At 41.1% G+C, this 22,369-nt stretch overlaps 1 protein-coding gene and 1 long non-coding RNA gene across 4 annotated transcripts in view; one reads left to right on the plus strand and one right to left on the minus strand.

Moving 5' to 3' along the window:
• LOC132538615 (uncharacterized) overlaps positions 1–22,369 on the minus strand; it is a 720,469-nt gene that overhangs the window by 205,120 nt on the left and 492,980 nt on the right. The window lies entirely within an intron of this gene.
• Positions 1–22,369, plus strand: part of OTOGL (otogelin like) — a 188,069-nt gene that overhangs the window by 7,721 nt on the left and 157,979 nt on the right. For both annotated transcript variants that reach the window (XM_007525648.2, XM_007525649.2), the window contains exons 5-8: positions 1,482–1,580; positions 4,676–4,830; positions 10,387–10,508; positions 13,930–14,135. In XM_007525648.2, coding sequence (XP_007525710.2) covers positions 1,482–1,580; positions 4,676–4,830; positions 10,387–10,508; positions 13,930–14,135 — 582 coding nt within the window. The remainder of the gene's footprint in view (positions 1–1,481; positions 1,581–4,675; positions 4,831–10,386; positions 10,509–13,929; positions 14,136–22,369) is intronic.

Consider the following 22,369-nt stretch of genomic DNA (forward strand, 5'->3'; position numbering starts at 1 on the left):
AATATTTAAAAAAGAATAAAAGAAAATGGTGATTTCCTTTTAAATTTTCCACCTGCCTGGTCTTGGGAGTTCATGATGAGGCTATTTTTTTTTTTTTTTTGCCTCCAGGGTTTTTGCTGGGGCTGGGTGCCTGCACTACAAATCCACTCCTGGAGGCTATTTTTCCCATTTTGTTGCCCTTGTTGTTGTTCTTGTTGTAGTTGTTATTGTTATTGTTGTCATAGCTGTTGTTGTTGGATAGGACAGAGAGAAATGGAGAGAGGAGGGGAAGATAGAGAGGAGGAGAGAAAGATAGACACCTGCAGACCTGCTTCACCGCTTACGAAGCAACTCCCCTGCAGGTGGGGAGCCGGGCCCTCACACCAGGATCCATGGGCCCTTGCACTTAATATGCTGCACTACCGCCCAGCCCCTGAGGCTATTATTTTTTTATTAGCTATTTAATAATGATTAACAAAATTGCCAGATAACAGGGGTACAGTTCCATACAACTCCCACCACCAGAGTTCCACATCCCCTCCCCTTCATTGGAGACTTCCCTATTCTTTATCCTCCTGGGAGTATGGACCAAAGATCTTTCTGGGATGCAGAGGATGGAAGGTCTGGCTTCTGTAATTGCTTCTCCACTGAACATGGGTGTTGGCAGGTGGATCCACACCCCCATCCTGTTTCTGTCTTTCCCTAGTGGGGCAGGGCTCCAAAGAGGTGAGGTTTCAGGACACATTGTTGAGTTCATCTGCCCAGGGAAGTCAGGATGGTGTCACGGTAGCATCTGGAACTTGGTGGCTGAAAGGTGGTAAGATATAAAACAAGACAAAATAGACAAACCCACAAGCAGGAGTAGAGCAGATGAAATTAAGGGCTTTTGTGTGGGAAGAAGCTAGGAAGTCTTTTTTAGGTATGTTCTAAGGGGCCCATGGCTTTAGAAATTTTTGCCTGAGCCTGAAAGCTAACATACAGGTGTTATGTTAAGTCTTGTCTGGGAAGATGGTGTCAGAGCTGAGAATAGGTCTAGAAAGCTGGAGACTGTTTTTATTTTATTTTATTTTATTTTATTTTATTTTATTTTATTTTATTTTATTTTAGCAGTTGCTCATGCAGTGGGAGCCAACTGGGGGAGCCAGTGCCAGACTCCATCAAGGGAATCATCTATAGCTTGTGTATTTCTGGTTCTCATCATCTGCAGCAGGGATTCCTTCCATGGGAACTTGACCTTTGGATTGCTTGAAGGAGGCTATCCTTTTGTTTTCAGGGTAGTTTGAGATGTGAAAGTGTGTCTTTCTTGTTGCATATCACACATAATGAAATGAAGTGGATATAGAGATTGGGTGGTTTTCGTTCTTGAGTTCAGCAAGACAGAAGGCCAGGGTTCTCTTTGGGTTAGTAGGAGTTGCAGGGAGTCCAGGCTAAATTGTGACATATTCTGTTTATAAGAGCTGATGCTTGCTAGAAGATAACTAATAATTAGGACTCTCTCTTAGGTTCTTGTCTTCATGAATGTCTTAATGGAGCTTTCTGTTCTAAAGCCGGTACATGCGACTGTCAAATATTTCAGGCTCTTGGAACAAGGTGCCAGATTGGTAAGTTTTAGGAATATTTATGAGATAATTTAGACATGCCAAGAGAGTATTAAAGCAAAATAGGCTACAGCTGTGCTCATCTATTTGGAGTTGGGATGGTCACATTACATATTGACTACAGTACCCACAATGCATTTCCAGTGATTTAGAAACAGTGTACAAGAAGATAGATATGCCCATTGTCTCTTTTCAGTCATATCTCTCATATTTACTCAAATGCTTTATTCACTCTATTTGATATAGGCCAGTAAAACCAATTTCCCTTCTCTCTCTTGCTTTATGAATTAGAGTTGTTATTTGGAACCACCCACTTATTTTGACTTCGTATTAATTGGACATATTGTGAATAAAATAGAAACAGATTTTTAAAAAATCTCCACCAGTGTTATTGCTGGAGCTCAGTGCTTGCACAGTGAATCCACTGATCCTAGTAGCTGGTCTTCCCATTCTTTCTTTCTCTTTCTTTCTTCCTTCCTTCCTTCCTTTCTTTTTTTCTTTCTTTCATTATGACAATAATAAAAACAAATAAATAAAGAAAATAAAATAAAGAAAAATCAAGAGGAGAGGAGCAGATAGGAATGGAGAGAAAGAGAGACACCTGCAGATCTGCTTCAGAGCTTGTGACTGTTCCCCCCTGCAGTTGGAGAGTGGTGGCACGAACTCAGGTCCTTGTCACAGTAATGTGTGTGCTCAGTGAGATGTGCCACTGTCTAGCCCACCAAATAGAAACAGTCTTGAGAGCACTTCAAAAGCTGAGAACCCTTATATTTATTTAATTAATTTTTTTTAAATCTATTTATTCATTGGATAGAGACAGCCAGAAACCAAGAGGGAAGGGGGTGATACAGAGGGAGAGAGACAGAGAGACACCTGCAGCCCTGCTTCACAACTCGTGAAGTTTACCCGATGCAGGTGGGGACCAGGGGCTCAAACCTGGGTCCTTGTACATTATAACATGTGCACTCAACCAGGTGCACCACCACCTGGCCCCATATTAATTTTTTTCTTAACACAGGTTTGCAGTGCTATACAATTTTATTCCTGTGGTTTCACACATATGCGTATGTGTGTGTATATATCATGCTTCACACCGTCCATCAGAATTCTTGTGCCATTACACCAAAGAAAGCCCTCCCTCCACCTGCTTCCCTGTTCTCCTATCCCATTTCTACATGATGGCCATCATCGTGTGTAATGTTTTCAGTTTATGAGCTGAAACCTCGTGTTGAGAAAGTGGGTAGTATGAATTCCATCCCCACAGGTTAGAGGTTGTGATGAGGGTTCATCTAGTTGTCAGACTGATTTTATTGACACTCAAGAGATTTACTTCTTAGTTGCAGAGTTCTTAAGTCTGAGAATCATTTTGGCTCTCACTATTTCTGCATGTTATTTTCGCTTAGGGACCTATATTCCACATGTGAATAAAACCATCTGACAGTTCTCTTTCAATTCTTTACCTGTTTCACTTAGTGTTATCACCTCCAGTTTCTAAATTTTTTAATACTTTTTTCATTGGTTTTTCTTAGTAGGTTACAAGGTTGTAAGATTGCAATCTGTAGTCTCACACCACACCCATCACCATAGTTCTGTGTCCCCATCCCACCTCCCAAAGAGAACCACCAGAATTCTCACAAGTCTCACAGTTTGCTTGCTTCTGTTTTGTTTGTATTATTATTATTTATTTTTTATTGAGGGATTAATGGTTTACAGTTGACAGTAAAAACAATAGTTTGTACATGCATAACATTGCCCAGTTTTTCACATAACAATTCAACCCCCACTAGGTCCTCCTCTTCCATCATGATACACAACATGAACCCTCCGCCCAGCCCACCCCAGAGTCCTTTACTTTGGTGCAATACACCAGGATTTTTTTTTTTTGGTGGGGGCAAGTTCATATGAATCATATCTCTAGATTCCACATATGAGGGAAACCATCTGGTAGTTGTCTTTCAGCTCTTGGCTTATTTTGATAAACATAACCACCTCCAGTTCCATCCATTTTGTCCCAAAGGACACAATATCATCTTCTTTGATTGCAGAATAGAATTCCATGGGACATACATCCTATAACTTCTTTAGCCAGTCATCTGATGATGAGTATCTAGGCTGCTTCCACTCTTTGGCTGTTGTGAATAACACACAGATACACAATAATTATATTTGTCACATGTACAAAAGAAAGTACAAATGCATATATATATTTTGATATATATATCAAAACTAACTGGTATTGCTGGAGAAGACAGCTTGAAGAGTAGATTATTGTGGATTTTTTTTCCACCCTGAAATGACCAGAGTTAGCTAAGGCTAATGAATCTATGTAAAAATTGACGGGGGTGAGGGGGGAGTTTGGAGAGTGTGGGAGAGAAACAATATATGTTATCTTGATGTTCCCTTTAGAGTATATTAAAACTGTCTTATAAACTTTGAACACTCAATGAATGTCATTTGTATCCATATCATTCTAAAGAGAACAGCCTAGAAGATAACAATAGATCTTAAAGGGCCATCAATAAAGGCACTTCAGGGAGGTGAGCATGAGAATAAGAGGAGATGACATTGTATTGTTTGAAACACTGTCAGTTCCAGGGCATGCATTCCCTAAATCCCAGCACACTTTGGATATATGGTGTGCCCACCCTCAGGTTTTAGACATGCAAACATGGTTTTTCTTAGAAATATTTTTTTCTCTGTGCATACTGTTAAGAGATCTCGAGAAGACTCAAACTTGTTAATCCCACCCACGGTAATGGTTAGGTCACTCAGTGCTGAGTGTCCTTTTTTTTTTTCTCAGCCATTTTGTCTACTTTATCATTTATCATTTTATACTGAATCCTTCTCACTCTGCCTGCTTTTCCATCATAAACGCAACAGGTAAGGACCTCTCAAGCATGTGTAACTCAAAAATAACTTAGAGCCCATGGTTATCTTCTAGGGTGTTTGGTCATTTTAGAGCAACTAATATCTTCATGTGATATAGATCATCAAAGAAGAAAATATTTCTATTAGTACAAACTGGAATCTGCAGCCATGCAGATATATAACCTTGTTAAGAACAGCTATGATTTATTTGATTCTGTTTCTTTTTTCAGTGCCAAACATGGGCAATGGCAGAGATGGGATTTGTAAGAGTTGGGGACAGTACCACTTTGAAACCTTTGATGGCATCTACTATTATTTCCCAGGAACTTGCTCTTACATTTTTGCAAAGGACTGTGATAATTTGGAGCCTCGGTATACTGTTTGGGTAGGTTATCCCAGGATAGAATGTACTTAATAGTGATTTCTGCTAAAGCATTTACTTTTAAAATACTGGACATGGGGGCCGGGTGGAGGAGCACCTGGTTAAGTGCACACACTATAGTGCACAGGGAGCCAGGTTCAAACCCCTGGTCCCTGCCTCCAGAGGGAAAGCTTCACGAGTGGTGAAGCAGGACTACAGGTGTCTCTGTCTACCTTTTTTTTTTTTTTTTTTTTTGCCTTCTGGGGCTCAGTGCCTGCACCATGAATCCACTGCTCCTGGAGGCCATTTTTTCCCCCTTTTGTTGCCCTTGTTGTTGTAGCCTTGTTGTGGTTATTATTGTTATTGTTGATGTCGTTCGTTGTTGGATAGGACAAAGAGAAATGGAGAGGAGAGGGGAAGACAGAGCGGGGGAGAGAAAGACAGACCTGCTTTATGGCCTGTGAAGTGACTCACCTGCAGGTGGGGAGCCGGGGGCTCAAACTGGGTTCATTACACTGGTCCTTGCATTTTGCGCCACCTGTGCTTAATCCTCTCAGTACTGTCTGACCCCCTGTCTCTCTCTCTTCTATCTCTGTCACCCCCTCTCAGTTTCTCTCTGTCTCTATCCAATAATAAATAAATAAAGATAAAAGTAAGTGTTATTTCTGTATAAAAAATACTGGACAAATGAAAAAAATAATAACAGCATGATCCTTAGGGTTATGACTGGGAAAAGAAAGGGATTGTTTCTTAACAGGCTGGATCAGATTTGAAGCTATATGTGATCTAGTTTTAATGAAATGGGGACAAACATTGGGAGATGATGGGTGCAGAGCCATGTCAGAAGGACTTCAAGGCAATGCAGAGATGTTTACATCACAACTGCATTTTATTTCCCTGTTATTTTTACCCGAGGTATCTCTGGAGTTCAGTGACAGGACTCCGAATCCATCACTTCCAGAGCCCATTTTTTTTTTCTTTCTACTTTATTAATTTTTGAAAGGACAGAGAGAAATTGAGAGAAGAAGGGGGAGATAGGGAGAAAGAAGTAGACACCTGCAGGCCTGCTTTACCACTCATGAGGCATCCCCCCTTACAAGTGGAGAGTCGGGGCTCAAACCCAGTGTGCACTCAACTGAGTCTATCACTGCCTGCCCCCCACCCCCGACTCCTTTCAATCTGCTGATTCTATTTGATAATTTTGAATAGAATATGGATTTAGGTACCTACCATATTTAACTCATACTTTTTTTCCTCCTTGACACTTCTACTGTGATGCCCACCTGGATTCAGTTTTTAGTTTTTTTTTTTTTTTTTTTTTTATTACAATGACTATTTTTCAAGGACTGGGTTCTTGGGCATTCAGTTAAGGTTTTTAAATGACATTCCTCACTCTGAACTAAAGACTGGTGTTTATGAAGTGGGTAACGTCTATCACATGAGCACAGGCTGGAGGATGTTGGGGGGGGATCTTTATCTCATTGCCAGAGAGATTAACATTACCTGAGCTCAGAGATCTCCCTCTTAATCTTTATTTATTGTATAGAGACAGCCAGAAATGGAGAGAGTGAGGGAGAGAGAGAAAGAGAGATACAGATAGACACCTGCATCCCTGCTTCACCACTTGCAAAGCTTTCCCCCTGCAGGTGGGGACCAGGGGCTCAAATCCAGGTCCTTACGCACTGTAACATGTGCACTCAACCAGGTGCACCACCACCCAGCCCTGAAAATTCTTGATTCAAAAGAATTATTAGGAGACATCTTGAGGGCCAGGTGGTGGTGCAATGGGTTAAGCATACATGGAGGGAGGCGCAAGGAAGGACTGGCCCAAGGATCCCAGTTTGAGCCCCAGGGTCCCCACCTGCAGTGTGTGTGGGGGGTCACTTCACAGGCGGTGAAGCAGGTCTGCAGGTGTCTATCTTTCTCTCTCCCCTCTGTCTTCTCCTCCTCTCTCGAATTCTCTCTGTCCTATCCAACAACAATGACAGCAGTAACAACAACAATAACAACATAATAATAATGATAAGCAACAAGGGCAACAAAAGGAAAAAAATGACCTCCAGGAGCAGTAGAATTGTATTGCAGGCCCTGAGCCCTAGCAATAACCCTGGAGAAAAAGAATTAAAAAAGGAGGGAGACATCTTAAAGGGCCAACTGCAAAGAGCTCCCTGCTTACTACTTTTAGAAGGCAAGAACCTCCCCCCCCCCACTATCTCTCCTAGATTTTCTGCCCTCTCGAAGCACAATCCAGAAACTGTGTGTTGGTCCAAATCTCAAACTCTTCCAGCTGTCATTTGCTACACACCATTTCTTCCACCCTTTCGTATTTATGTAGACCTTACTTCAGCCCCTCTCCTCTCCCACAGGAAGCAAATTATAAGATGTAGGCTCTCGCTCTGGGGAGTTCTCTTCACCACCCTCCTGAGAGAATTGTCTTCCTATCTCTTTTGTGTGATTTCAATGTTCCTTGGGTTTTATGAAATATCTATGAGCTATTATTCTTGCTTCTGTTTGAAAGACAGACTCTGAAACTACCTGCTGGATACAGGGACAGTACTTGTTTGAACAAGGATACATTTCCTCTTCTTGGTTCACCCCTATGTTTAAACTACTTTCTTTCTTTTCCACTTATGTACATTTGAATAGAGACAGAGAGACATGGAGAAGGAAGAGATAGAGGAGAGAGAAAAAGAGATGCCTTCAGACCTGTATAGGCTCTTGTGAAGCTTCTCTCATGCAGGTGGGGACTAGGAGATTGAACCTGGGTTCTTCGGTATGGTAAAACATGAGCTCAACCCAGTATAACACTGCCTAGTCCAACTGACTGTATTTTCACAGTGCTTTCTGAAATGATTAGTCAATAATGAAAGTCAGCAGCATAGAAAACTGACACCAAATTAAAATTAAAAAAGCTGAAAGTGTCAAAAGAATTCAGGAAAAAATAACCTTAAAAGTTTCTACTCTCTTTAGAAAAGTTAGTGAATATATCCCACTTATGAAACAGAATAATAAAGTACCCACACGGGCATTCACATTTGTGTATTAAATTCAAAAGCATGATTAGAAACTCTATATATGGATAGAATTTGATAGCTTAGTGGAAGATTGAGCAAGGAGTCTCTGATTTCAACAGATAAGTCACACATATTGGTATCTGTATGCCTTTTTCCTTTTCCATTTTGTTTCTCTAAAGGAGAATCCTACAATATCCTTTCCTATTGGGGGTTATACACCTGGTTACCTGGATGTTGCAGACATTTTAAACATAGTCCCTCTTCAACTGCTAGATTACACCTGCTATGTATGCCCTTAAATTGGGGAGTGGGGAAACAGGGAGAGACAGAGACACCTTCAGCCCTGCCTCACCATTTGTGAAGCTTTCCCCCTGCAGGTGGGGGCCAGGGGCTTGAACCCAGGTCCTTGTGCACTGAGGCATGTGCACTCAACCAGGTGTGCCACCACCTGGCTCCCTTCCCTGCAGTGGTTTTATAGATATTCATGACTGGCTGTTGCCCCTTCTTCCTTACCAGAATTTTATCTTCCAGCCAGACTTTCAGTGGCACTGAATCTAAACCCCCCAACATTTATCACACTTTCTCATTTCCTACTTTTCCTTAAGTATATATGTATTTTGACATTTGGTAAGAAAAATCAAATGTTCCTCTTCTTTTCTCCTCTCCCTCCCTCACTTTCTGTTTCCTTTTACTAGTAACCTAATTTCCCACATATTTTTTGAGACATAATCTCTCTTCCCTGAAATATCTGGACAATTGCAATTTGACTATGGTTATTTATTATTTTTTTCTTCTTTTAAAAATATTTATCTATTTACTATTGGATAGAGACAAAGAAAAATTGAGATGGGAAGGGGAGATAGGGAAAGACGTAGAGAAACACCTGTAACCGTGCTTCACCACTCCTGAAGATTTTCCCTTGCTGCTGGAGACTGGGGCTTGAACCTAGAACCTTGTACACTGTAATGTGTGTGCTTAACCAGGTCTGCCACCACCTGGCCCATTCATTTACTCATTCATTCATTCATTCATTCATTCATTCATTCATTCATTCATTCATTCATTTTTCCTCTCCTCCATCTCCTCCTCCTCTGCTTTTTAAATTTTTTTAAAATTTTATTTATAAAAAGGAAACATTGACAAAACCATAGGATAAGAGGGGTACAACTCCACATAGTTCCCACCACCAGAACTCTGTATCCCATCCCCTCTCCTGATAACTTTCCTATTCTTTATCCCTCTGGGAGTATGGACCCAGGGTCATTGTGGGGTGCAGAAGGTAAAAGGTCTGGCTTCTGTAATTGCTTCCCCACCGAGCATGGGCAAGTTGATCCATACACCCAGCCTGCCTTTCTCTCTCCCTAGTGGGGCAGGGCTCTGGGTAATCGAAGTTCCAGGACATATTGGTGGGGTCCTCTCTCCAGTGAAGTCTGGTCAGCATCCTGCTAGCATCTGGAACCTGGTGGCTGAAAAGAGAGTTAACATATAAAGCCGAACAAACTGTTGACCAATCATGAACCTAAGGGCTGAAATAGTGCAGATGAAGAGTTGGGGGGGGCCTCTGTTCTGTAGATGGCTAGTAGGCATATTTTAGTTATATTCCAAAGGGCCTGTGGCTGGTTATACTAGTTGTTTTGTTTGTTTGTTTGTTTTTTACCAGAGCACTCTCAGCTCTGGCTTATGGTGGTGCAGGGGATTGAATCTGAGAATTTAGAGCCTCAGGCAAAAGAGGTTAACTATTTTTCAACTGCTTTGTATAGAATTTTATTTGAGTTCTGCTTCATGTTTCTCAATAGATAAAATGGTGAATTACAAATTGCCTTCTTTCTTGTTTTTGTTTTTGTTATAGTTGGGACTTTACTGCTCCAGACTGATTTTTTTTTTTTTTCAGATGGAAAGAGACAGAAAGCTAATGGAGGGAAAGACAACCCAGCACTAGACTTTATCCCATGTGTTGTGGGTCACATGTCAAAGTCTGCACATCACCCCAGTTCCATGAGTGGTTTCTTTGTGCTGCTGATGGTCTTCTCCAGACCAATTTTTCCTTAATAAACACCATGTAGTTTCAGAATATTAACATTCGAGGATCCAGGTGGTGGCACACCTAGTTAAGCACTCACATCGCAGTGCGTGCTTAAGGACCTGGGTTCAAGCCTCCAGTCCCCACCTGCAGGGGAAAAGCTTCACGAGTGGTGAAGCAGGGCTGCAGGTCTCTCTGTCTCTCTTCCTCTCTATCTCCACCTCCCCTCTCAATTTCTGTTTCTATCCAGTAATGAAGAAATAAATAAATACATATAATTTAAAAAGAATATTAGCATTCAACGTGTAAAGATCCGGGTCGTTAAAATATTTTCATTAATTTGTACTTTATGGAGTTAATAATGTTTCCGAGGCAAATATTTTTTTTCTCCCTCAAAAAAGTTTTCATACAGTTAAAATTTTGTGAAGGTTAATGAGATTATTGATGCTGTAGAACTGCAGACATCCAGGAGAGTCTCGGTGACTCAGGTGATGTCCTGTTCATATTATAGTTGGCTCCTTGTGCCTTTATTTTTCTCCCGTGAAGGTCCATAACAGCCCTCGGTGCCCTGGCTCAGTGTATTACTGCTACCGGTCAATCAGCTTGTTCTTTTCAGACCAAGAGGAAATTCGAATTTATGGCCATGAAATCAAAAGGAATGGAATCAGGTAAGATATGATAAATGATAATTTGAAAATAGTCTACTGATTAGGAGGTATTGTTTTCTTTCACCCTTCCTTCCTCTCTCTCTCTTTCTTTCCTACCAGAGCACTGCTCAGTTCTGGCTGATGGTGGTGCAGGGGATTAAACCTGGGACTTTGGAGCCTCAAGTATGAGAGTTTCTTTGCCTAACCATTATGCTGTCTATGCCTACCTTCTACTGATTAGGAGAACGTGTAAACAAATCCTGCTGGAAGTAAATCATGGAGAATACATAAGGAGGGATTCTTTCCACAATAAGTTTAAAGTTATATCATACACAGTATGGCTATGGAGTAGGAGTATTTCAGATCCTACTCATGATAAACTAGGGGGGAAAAATAAAAAATCACCTGGAAACTCAAAATACAACCAGGATCTCTCCAGAAACTCACTAAGCCATAGTCAGACAGTTATCGGTGTGACTTAGACAGAAAGAGAAAGCAAGACCATAGGGAAAATGGGCAAATATATAAAAATATAGACAGATAGTCATAGAAATAATAGCCAACCCTTATCTGTGACCTCAGGAGGACTATATCACTTTCCACTGGAGGGATAGAGACACAGAACTCTGGTAGTGGGAATGGGGTGGAATTATACACCTGTTATCTTTTAATTTTGTAAAGTACTAATAAAGTCTTTTGTAATATTTTTAATATTTTTACTTATTTATTATCACATAGAGACAGAAAGAAGTTGAGAGGAGCAAGGGAGAGATAGAGATAGACATCTTACTGTATTGCTTGATACTTTTCAAAATCTTCTTGCTGGATTCTTTAGCTTTTACTATCTGTACTATCATGTCATCTGTAAATAGGGAGAGTTTGACTTCTTCTCTTCCAATCTGTGTCTCTTTAATTCCTTGCTCCTGCCTGATTGCTATGGCAAGAACTTTCAACACTATGTTGAATAGTAATGGTGATAGTGGGCAGCCCTGTCTAGTACCTGATCTGAGGGGAAATGCTTCCAGTTTTTCACCACTGAGTATGAAACATCATACTCAATGGTAGGTTTGCTATACATGGACTCCACTATCTTGAGGAATTTTCCATCTATTCCCATTTTTTTTTTGTAGCGTTTTGAAACAGGTCTGCAGGTTTCTATATTTTTCTCCCCCTTGCTATCTTACCCTCCTTTTAATTCTTCTCTTTCCTATTTTGTAAAAAAATGGGGAAAAGGGCCTCCAGGGCAGAGGACTCATAGTGCAGGCACTCAGGCCCGGGGATGACCCTGGAGGCAAAAAAAAAAAACCCTTTTATTTATTTGTTATTTATTTTTATTGACTTAATAAAGGTCGATAAGACCACAGGATAGGAGGGGTACAATCCACACACTTCCCACCACCAGAACTCTGTATTCTATCTTTTCCCTTGAAAGCTTTCCTATTCTTTATCCCTCTGGGAGCATGGACCTAGGATCATTATGGGGTGCAGAAGGTGGGAGGTCTGGCTTCTGCAATTGCTTCTCCCCTGAACATGGGTGTTGGCAGGTTGATCCATACTCCCAGCGTGTCTCTATCTTTCTCTAATGGGGTAGGGTTCTGGTGTGACGAGGTTCCGGGACACATTAGTGAGGTAAGCCCAGGTAAGTCAGGTTGGCATCATCTGCAAGTTGGTGGCTGAAAAATAAATTGTTCAATAATCAGGAATATAACATCAAAAGTATAGCAGATGAGGTTTGGGGTCTCCATGTTGGAAAAAACTAGTAGGTCTATTTTAGATACATTCCAAGGGATCCATGACTTTACTAATTATGGCCTACGCCCAACAGCTAACATGGAGGTAGGCTAAAGGTACTGCCTGTGGTGATGGTGTCAGAGTTGGAAAAAGTACTAGAAAGCTGTATCAGGGAAGAGAGTAGCTCCCAAATATGGGAAAAGTATATAAATATTGTTAACTGTAAACCCCATCGATTTGATCTGGGGCCCATATTCAGCACAAGAGCCTGTGTAACCTCTGCATCCCTGTAAGTCTGAACTCACATTCTGTGGTCACAGCTAGGAACATTCCAAGCTGCATTAATTTCAGGACCCATCTTCCTCAGGTGGTAGAGTATATCTACCCCGCATCCCTTTGGAGAACGGGATGGTCCTTACCAATGTTGATACACATTGCAGGAAAGGTCCTTTAGCGGCCCACAGGAAGGTCAGTGATGCTGTTCCTGATGGAGCCGACCAGCCATAGTGGAGAGAGGGATCTGCTAGAGGTCTCAGCCCATCATGTCTCTGTGAGAATCCCAGGACTCCCTGACTGTAGGGCCCTGGATGATGGGGTGGCCTGGTAGTGACCAAAAGGGCCACCATTAAAGTGTGCCTGTCTCTTGCCCTTATCCAGCTTCTGTAGTCCTTACTTCACCTGACAGTTTTCAAGTTTTTAAAATAAGGGTCAGTAAATAATTTGGTTGACCTTCCAGTGGAAGATAAAAGCAATCCTACTGTTTGCAGGAGTTGTTTTGCATCTTCAGAATTTTAGGAGTGCACTGAAAATTATAACTAACTGTGACTAGAAGTTTTTTTTTTTTTTTTTTGGAAAACAACAACTAATATCCAAGTAGTGTTTTGGAGATAGACATTCCTATTTTATAACAACCACATTAAAATTAAAATTAAAAACAAAATCAGAACTGAAACAACACAGTTACATAGTTTTGCTGTTGTTTCCCTTTGCTTCAGAATTGGTGGGCAGCATTTTTATATTATCCTGAATTCTCTAGGTAGAAAAATAAAATCTCATTACTTGACTTTTTAAAAAAAGATTTTAGCAATCACTAATATTGAGCAGAAAGAAATTATTTTTGGTGTTTAAGAAAAGCATCTAATAGTAATAGATGTACAATGTATAATTGTAATATAAAATCTGTATCAGTATGAAGAAATAAGTATCATTTTGTAACCTTTTAATATACTATTGAATTTTCAGAAAATGCCAAAAATTCTTTTTAAAAAATATTTATTTATTCCCCTTTGTTGTTCTTATTGTTTTATTGTTGTTATTACTGTTGTTGATGTCAGATAGGACAGAGAGAAATGGAGAGAGGAGGGGAAAACAGAGAGGGGGAGAGAAAGATAGACACCTGCAGACCTGCTTCACCGCTGAAGCGTCTCCCCTGCAGGTGGGGAGCTGAGGGCTCAAACCTGGATCCTTAGCCTGTTCTTGGGTCCTTGAGCTTTGCCCCACGTGTGCTTAACCCGCTGTGCTACCGCCCGACTCCCGCCAAAACTTCTTATGGGGTGGTTTCCTGGGTTATCTTACTATATAGTATTGCATAATTTTGAGTGATAACTCCTGGAAGTTCACATTTCACTTACCTGAAGGAAGTCACGGACCCTCTGTAGTTGATCTTTCATATCATCATTCTCTGACTGTTCTGCGTTATTTATCTTTAAAGTTTAATGTTGCCTCAGACGATCGGGGAGGTTTCTATCGAGAAACTAGCTGACTACATTCTGGTGAAGACAACATTTGGTTTTTCATTGGCATGGGATGGAATATCTGGAATCTACCTCAAACTGTCTGAGGAGCACAAGGGCAGACCATGCGGCCTGTGTGGAAACTACAACGCTATTCAGTCTGACGATTTCATCATTGAAGAAGGTATGTGGAGGATGAGGCGCGCAGGAGTGCTCCTGAGCTGTTCCTTCTCTGCAGCCCTTCCTGCAAGGCCTGTCAGGCAGTTTTGGCAGTGATCACTCACTCATTTGCTTCAGTGACTTTAAGTGAGAGTTGAGTAGGCATATCTTTTTATGTTGATCTTGAAAACTATAAACTCATTTACATTTGGTAGATTAAAAATACCCGGTCCTGGGAGTCGGGCGGTAGCTCCGCAGGTTAAACGCACGTGGCGCAAAGCACGAGGACTGGTTTAAGGCTCCCAGTTCCAGCCCCGGCTCCCCACATGCATGGGAGTCGCTTCACAGGTGGTGAAGCAGGTCTGCAGGTGTCTATCTTTCTCTTCCTCTCTCTGTCTTCCCCTCCTCTCTCCATTTCTCTCTGTCCTACCCAACAACGGCAATAACAATAATAACTACAACAATAAAAAACAATGGCAACAAAAGAATAAGTAAATAAACAAATATTATAGAATACCCCATCCTGATTTATGTAGTGAATACTGAGCATTTTTATGATATATATATGCAAATTTTATTTATAAAAGAAAACACTGACAAAACCATAGGATAAGAGGGGTACAACTCCACACAATTCCCACCACCAGAACTCTGTATCCCATCCCATCCCCTGAGAGCTTTCCTATTCTTTATCCCGAGTATGGACCCAAGGTCATTGTGGGGTGCAGAAGGTGGAAGGTCTGGCTTCTGGAATTGCTTCCCCGCTGAACATGGGCATTGGCAGGTCGATCCATACTCCCAGCCTGTCTAATGGAGTTTTTTTTTTTTTTAAATGCCAGGCACTATTCTAGAAGCTTAAGAAATAATAGTCAACAAGATAAAGATTCTTGTCTTCTTGTGACTTGCATTTTAGTGATTCAGATCCACTTGGTTTGAAATTGTTTACTTTTGGGATAAAAGATATTTTGCAATCAGCTTTTCACTGGGGCTCTCTGCCTGTACAGCCCCATCCCTAGTGGCTGCCATTTTTCTTTTCTTTCATTTCAAGAAGGGGTGAGATAACGAGGTCGACAGAGAAGGAGAGAGACAGAGAGAAGAAAAGATACCAGAACATTGCTCCTTTGGTCCTGAAATGCCCCCTCTTCAGGTATTCCCATGTGTATCCCAGAGCTTGAACCCAGATATCTGTGCAAAGTGTGTGTATACTCTGTGGAGGTGAGACACTTGGCATGCCTCTCAAAAGTTATTTTCCATCTGAATCTGATAGGTATAAATGTAATGATGTTCAAATATGACTTTGAAAGGTATTAACATATGCACAGAATCGCAAAAGTTTGATAAATTGGAAAGGCTTGATCATGCATTGAGATGTATGAATCACCAGTCATCTAGTCATCCTAAAGTCTTTTGTAAAAATTTAAAAATATTTTTATTTCTTTATTATTGGATAGAGACAGAAAGAAATTGGCGGGGGGGGGGGGGGGATAAGAGAGGGAGCGAAGCAAAGAGCCCTGCTTCACCACTCCTGAACTTTTCCGCAGCAGGGATTAGGGGCTTGAACCTGGGTCCTTGCACACCTTAATGTGAGCACTTAGCCAGGTGTGCCACCACTTGGCCCTGTCATTCTAAAGTTTTGAAAGTAATCTTAACGCACAAGAAATATGTTGTTTTGAATTTGTGGTAGGTTGCAGTAACTAGGGACTAAGTGAATCAGGCTGCAATCATGATTTAAGTAAAAATTCTATTCTTTGTATCCATCCACCTGACTTTGAGTGGTGTTTCAACTCTCACAAATTACATTATCTGAGGTAACTTATTTAATCTTCTGGTGCTCATTTTCTCTGCTGTAAAGTGGAGATATAATAATTCCAAACTAGTGAGTCGGGCAGTAGCGCAGTGGGTTAAGCTCATGTGACACAAAGTGCAAGAACTGGTGGGAGGATCCGGGTTCAAACCCCTGGCTCCCACCTGCAGGGGAGTCACTTCACAGGTGGTGAAGCAGGTCTGCAGGTGTCTATCTTTCTCTCCCCCTCTCTGTCTTCCCCTCCTCTCTCCATTTCTCTCTGTCCTATCTAACATCAATAACACCACCAATAACAATAACAATAACTACAACCCCAATGAAAAACAGGGGCAATAAAAGGAAAAATAAACATAAAAAATAATTCCAAACTCAGAGTTGTTAGTAAAACCAAGATACCTTGATATTATTTACAGTAATAGTAATTACGGTCACATATTAATTGCATTCCCAATCCTTACAACATTCCTGATAGTGGCTAGTATAGACCTTTTAAAATTTTTATGCTTGTTTATTTATGTTGCATAGAGAAAGAGAGAAAAAAAAAGGAAGAGGGAGATAAAGAGGGTGAGAGAGAGAGATAGCAGGGACCAGGCAGTGGTGCACTGGCTGAGCACACATATTACAGTGCACAAGGACCCAGGTTCAAAACCCTGGTCCCCACCTGCAGGAGGAAAGCTTCACAAGTGGTGAAGCAGGTCTCTCTCTGTCTCTCTCCCTCTGTACCTCCATCTCCTCTCTCAATTTCTCTTTGTTTCTGTGCAAGAATAAATAAATAGGGGAGTCGGGCAGTAGCACAGTGGGTTAAGTGCAGGTGGCGCAAAGCACAAGGGGTGTAAGGATCCCGGTTCAAGCCCCCGGCTCCCCACCTGCAGGGGAGTGGCTTCACAGGCTGTTGTTAAAATTTTCAGACGGCTCCAGCTGGCCGGGCTAGCTTCACAGGCGGGTAACAGAGACGACCAGAGACATACGGCTGGGCAGGGAAGCTGTATTTCTTTATTCAGGAACAACGATTCATAAACTAAACCAAACTAATCACCAAACAGAACTCTGCTGTCTCTTTGCAGCGGCGCAAGCACTCTCTCTTACTCTGGAACTCAGGAACCCTCTGACTCCCGAACTCTCGAACTCTGGAACTCTTCAACTCTGGAACTCTGGAACTCTCGCGGGGTTCCTTGGGGCGGGGCCAGCGGCCCGTGAAACTAACTGGACTGATCCAATTTTCTTGGCGGGGGAGGGCTAGAACAAACCAATGTAAAGCATACAACAACAGGCAGTGAAGCAGGTTTGCAGGTGTCTATCTTTCTCTCCCCCTCTCTGTCTTCCTCTCCTCTCTCCATTTCTCTCTGTCCTATCCAACAACGATGACATCAATAACAACAACAGTAATAACTACAACAACAATAAAAACAAGGGCAACAAAAGGGAAAATAAAGAATAAATGAATAAAAATATTTTTAAAAGAGAGAGAGAGTACCCTGCAGCATTATTTCACCACTGATGAAGCCTTCCCGCCTGCAAGTGGGGACTGGGGACATGAACCCAGGTCCCTGTGCACTGTAATGTGTGCACTCTACTAGTTGCATCGCAACCCAGCCCTTTTTATTTCCATGACAGTAAATAGAAAAGTTAGAGCACTGTTCAACTTTCAAACTTTGGCATATGCAGGGTTGAGGTTAGACCTGTGATCTCACACATGAAAGTCCTGTGCTCCACCAGTGAACATTCTCCCCCGCCTGGAATGCCGAGTGTGGACTTCACAATGAAGAGTGGTGACATGCCCAATGAAACAGTTGTTAATGACACTGTGAGCAGTGAGGTACATGTGCGATTGACTAGCTTCCAGTTCTGCATATCAGTAGGTGTGTGAGAATTTGGACTTTTGGCTTGTAAAATGCTACATAGTGTTTTTTTCATTTTATTTTTTATTTATTCATTTATTATTGGATAAAGACAGAGAGAAATCAAGCGTAGAAGAGGAGACAGAGAGGGAGAGAAACAAAGAGATACCTGCAGCTCTGCTTCACCACTCCTAAAGCTTTCCTTCTTCTGGTAGGGACCAGGGGGTTGTACTTGGGCCCTTGTGTACTGTAATATGAACACTTAACCAGACACACCACTGCCTGTCCTCATATTTTTTATTTTTTAATTTTATTTATAAAAAGAAAACATTGACAAAACCATAGGATAAGAGGGGTACAACTCCACACAATTCCCACCACCAGAACTCCGTATCCCATCCCCTCCTCTGATAGTTTTCCTATTCTTTAACCCTCTGGGAGTATGGACCCAGGGTCATTGTAGGATGCAGAAGGTAGAAGGTCTGGCTTCTGTAATTGCTTCCCTGCTGAACATGGGCGTTGAAAGGTGGATCCATACTCTCAGTCTGTCTCTCTCTTTCCCTAGTAGGGTGAGGCTCTGGGGAAACAGAGCTCCAGGACATTGATGGAGTTGTAGAGTTAACAGAGAAGAGTTGTCCATATATTGTTTTTAAGTGATGGTACAAGCCCTCCTTAGAATGTGGATTCTGGGTTCATTATGTTTGATTAAATTCTTTGTCACTCATGAAACCTTCTAATTTTAATGATACACATCGAAGTTGCGAAAATTAAATGAGGCAATTCATGCAAAATAGTGCAATGACTAGCATATAATGTCTGACACACCTTAGTGAAGTTATGAAAATCTCTAAGAATTTTCCATTTGCCATAGTGGAATTGCAATGAAAACAGCGTATTAAAGGCATTTCTTTAAAATACCCTTACTGAAGCATAAACATTTTACTCCAGTTGAATAATCCATGATCTGAAATTAGTTTTCCAGTAGCTGGAGTTGAATAGTATTCAGTTAGTATGCATTCTCTCTTGGTATATAAGATGGAGAAGAGAATGCTGATTCTGAGAGCTTCCCAGCCTGTGAGGATCAAATAAAAAGAATGTAAGCAGAAGTGTTCAAAGGTCTGAGCCCTGGCAGCACCGAGATCATGAAATGCTGTTACGAATGAGAGTGTGCACCATCTCAGCATATTGAAAGCGTCACTTGGAGGCCAGGTTTTGGTCTTAGACATAGTTAACTAAATGGCAATTGGTGATTTGTTGTTGTTGTTGTTCACATTAAGATAACGGGGGACAGAGTGATGAAGGGTGTTTTTGAATTGTAGCTGGGAGAAGGTTAGCAGGGTGACTACACTGGTTGCTGACTGACCAGCTCAAGGCAAAGAGAAATTGAGAACGTGTGTTGGACTAGAGAAAGATTTCTGCTTCTTCAGAGTTTTATTTGGTGCACTGCTTAAAGTGGTGATAGTTTATAAATTTTTATAGAACCTACCCTCCAAGTTTTTCTTTAACCTTAATTTTTTAAATTTATTTTAATGAGAGGGAAAATACAAGGAGAGAGGGTAATAGCCATATATATATATATATATATGTATATATATATATATATATACATATATATATATATATATATATAGAGAGAGAGAGAGAGAGAGAGAGAGACCAACCAGAGCACTGATCAACTCTGGTTGATGGTGGTGCTGGGGACTGAACCTGGGACCTATGAACGTCTGGTATAAAAGACCTTTGCAGAACTTCTGTATTGCTCCCCAGCCCCCTCCAACTTTGCTTGCATACTGTTATGCAAGAATACATTCACAGAAGAGTTGTATTACCCTTCAGGTGTCTAGTGTTTTTTGTTTGTTTTATTTTTTTCTTTGCAGCTCAGCCTATACTATGTTGACTAGATAAATCTTTAGAGGCAGTGAGGTAGTTTGCTTGAGTGTCACTGAACACACCGTTGCACTATTTTTTTTTTTAATTTTCTCTTTCGTTGCCATTGTTGTTTTTCATTGTTGTAGTATTGTTGTTGTTGATGTTGTCGTCGTTGGATAGGACAGAGAGAAATGGAGAGAGGAGGGGAAGACAGAGAGGAGGAGAGAAAGATAAACACCTACAGACCTGCTTCACCGCCTGTGAAGTGACTCCCCTGCAGGTGGGGAGCGGGGGGCTCGAACCAGGATCCTTACAACAATTCTTGCATTTTGAGCCACCTGCACTTAACCCGCTGCACTACCGCCCGATTCCCCATTGCACCATTTCTTATCAGCCTTGAAAAATGATAATTCTTTTTCATTTCTGCTCATTCTTCAGGGATGACTTCACAAAGAAAAGAGTTTTTTTTCTCTCTCTCTCAGAATTTCTGTGGTACCCAGCGAAAACCTGGAGGCCAAAACAAACAAACAAGACTGTATAGGGTTGGGAGCGGTTTCTAGTGATGCAGAGCCTGCTTCACATGTGTGGCAACCCTGAGTTTGATTTCTGATATCACATGGGAGCAGCAAGATGAATTCCATGGCCTTGCTCTCAGCACTCCTCCCCCTTTTTTCTTATTTTCTAAAAATAGAAAAATAGTGGGAAGGTTAGGGGACTAAGACCTTTGGTTTTTTTCCCTGGCACTGTGTAAAAAAAATGTGGCACACAGTTAAAACACACACACACACACACACACACACACACACACACACACACACACCTCTGTATTGTGATTTCTCTACAATCAGTTCTCATAAAATTTTTCCATTTATTTTTCTAAGTGCTTTTATCTGTAAATATCTGTGACTGCACTTCAGTCATAATTCGACAATTGGAGTTGATTTCCAGTGTACTATTTTCCTAATAAATTTATCATCAGTTATATTAAAATGAAGGAAAAAGAATTTCTGTGCTAATTGAAAGATTTTAGTGTGTTGTCTACTTGAGATCCTGCCTCTATAATTCATGTATGTACCGAGCTACACAGAGACACACAAATCCAGGCTTCTGCTTATTTTCTTCCCCGCATAATTAATAATACTACCCTACCCGTTCACTCTCAGATGTGGTCTGAGAATGTGAGCTAGGAATCACTCTGCTTGTAGTTCATTTTTTCTATGAAGCGTTTTTGTTTAGCATGCTCTTAGAACATCAGTTGATGTGGCTTTGAAGTCTCATAGAACAAAATTTTGAGACATATTGATTAATATCATGCAGTAAAAAAAAATCACTAGATATGTGGTTGAAAAACTTATGTGAAATCTGTGGGGGTTCTCCCAGTTGTTTAGCTACATTGAATTGTGTAGGTGAATATTAAAATAAGGGGTCTCTAGGAAATATTTTGGTTCTGCAGGATTTAAAAGCGATAATGTGAATATGAAGTTATCTAAGGTCAGTGTTTTTTTTGTTTGTTTGTTTATTTTAAGCAAGAACATTTATTTTAAACAAGACCAGGTCCATGTTTGATGTATTGTCTGTTCCAAAACATTAGAGGAGTGGGTCAGACATTTTCAAAGTCCCTAGGATTCTAGTTGCCTGTTTATTTTATTTATTGGACAGAGACAGAGAGAAATTGATAGAGAATGGGGGAGGGAGAGAGATAGAGATGCCTGCAGCCCTGTTTCACTGCTCATGAAGCTTCCCCTTGCAGGTGGGGACTTGTGGTTTGACTCTGGGTCCTTCTTTGCATGGCATAGCATTTTCCATGGTACACTACTTCCTGGCCCATCTAGTTATCTGTTTAATACATATTGTGAACATTCTTGTCTGTGTTTACTCACTTAGCATATATATGCATGTGTATATATATATATATATATTTTTTTTTCCCCAAATCGGGGGGTTGCTGGTTTACAATACAGTTGTTGGCCCATGGGTACAGTTTCCCATCTTGACATGAAAGGTATCTGCAAGCCACCCTCACCTGAAACATATTTTAACTCCCCTCCTCAATGGCAGACACTGAACGCAGGCTGCAGTTTGCAGAACATGGGACCTGTGTGTGGAAACTCTGTCTTCAGTCTCCAGTGTCACACATGTCAAATCTGTGCTCTGCCCTCTCTGTCTCACCCATTAAATAAAATAAATGCACCTTTAGAGGTACAGCAATGGGGCAGTGTAGACACAGTCACCCCCTTCATACAGTGCATGTAAGAATGGAAGACAAAATAAACAGACAAAAGTTTTTTTTTTTTTTAAGAATACCTATGTAGTTATAGTCCTCAAATCATTTTACTGGAGACAGTGCTTGACATATGAATACACTGTCTCATCTCTGTGTGATAGGTATCTGCAGAACACTCACCTGCATTATGGTTCCTTTTCTTTTAAAATTTTATTTATTAACTTTAATGAGAAAGTACAAAAGGAAACACACAGAGAAAGACCAGAGCCCTGCTCAGCTCTGGCTGCTGGTGGGGCTGAGGATTGAGCCTGGGACCTCAGAGCCTCAGACATGAAAGCCTTTTGTAGAATCATTATGCTGTCTCCCCAGTCAAGGGTCCTTTTCTACCACCATACATCAGAGCCTTTTACAAGTAATCACACTCATTAAAAAGAAAAAAAATGAAAGAAAAGAAAAGTAGAGAAATGTGATCAAGTGTTATAGGACAGTGTGGTGTGTGGTAGTTCCGGTCATGGGACTGAGAA

This window comes from Erinaceus europaeus, chromosome 5 (assembly GCF_950295315.1).
Source record: "Erinaceus europaeus chromosome 5, mEriEur2.1, whole genome shotgun sequence".
In the NCBI taxonomy this organism is placed as follows: Eukaryota; Metazoa; Chordata; class Mammalia; order Eulipotyphla; family Erinaceidae; genus Erinaceus; species Erinaceus europaeus.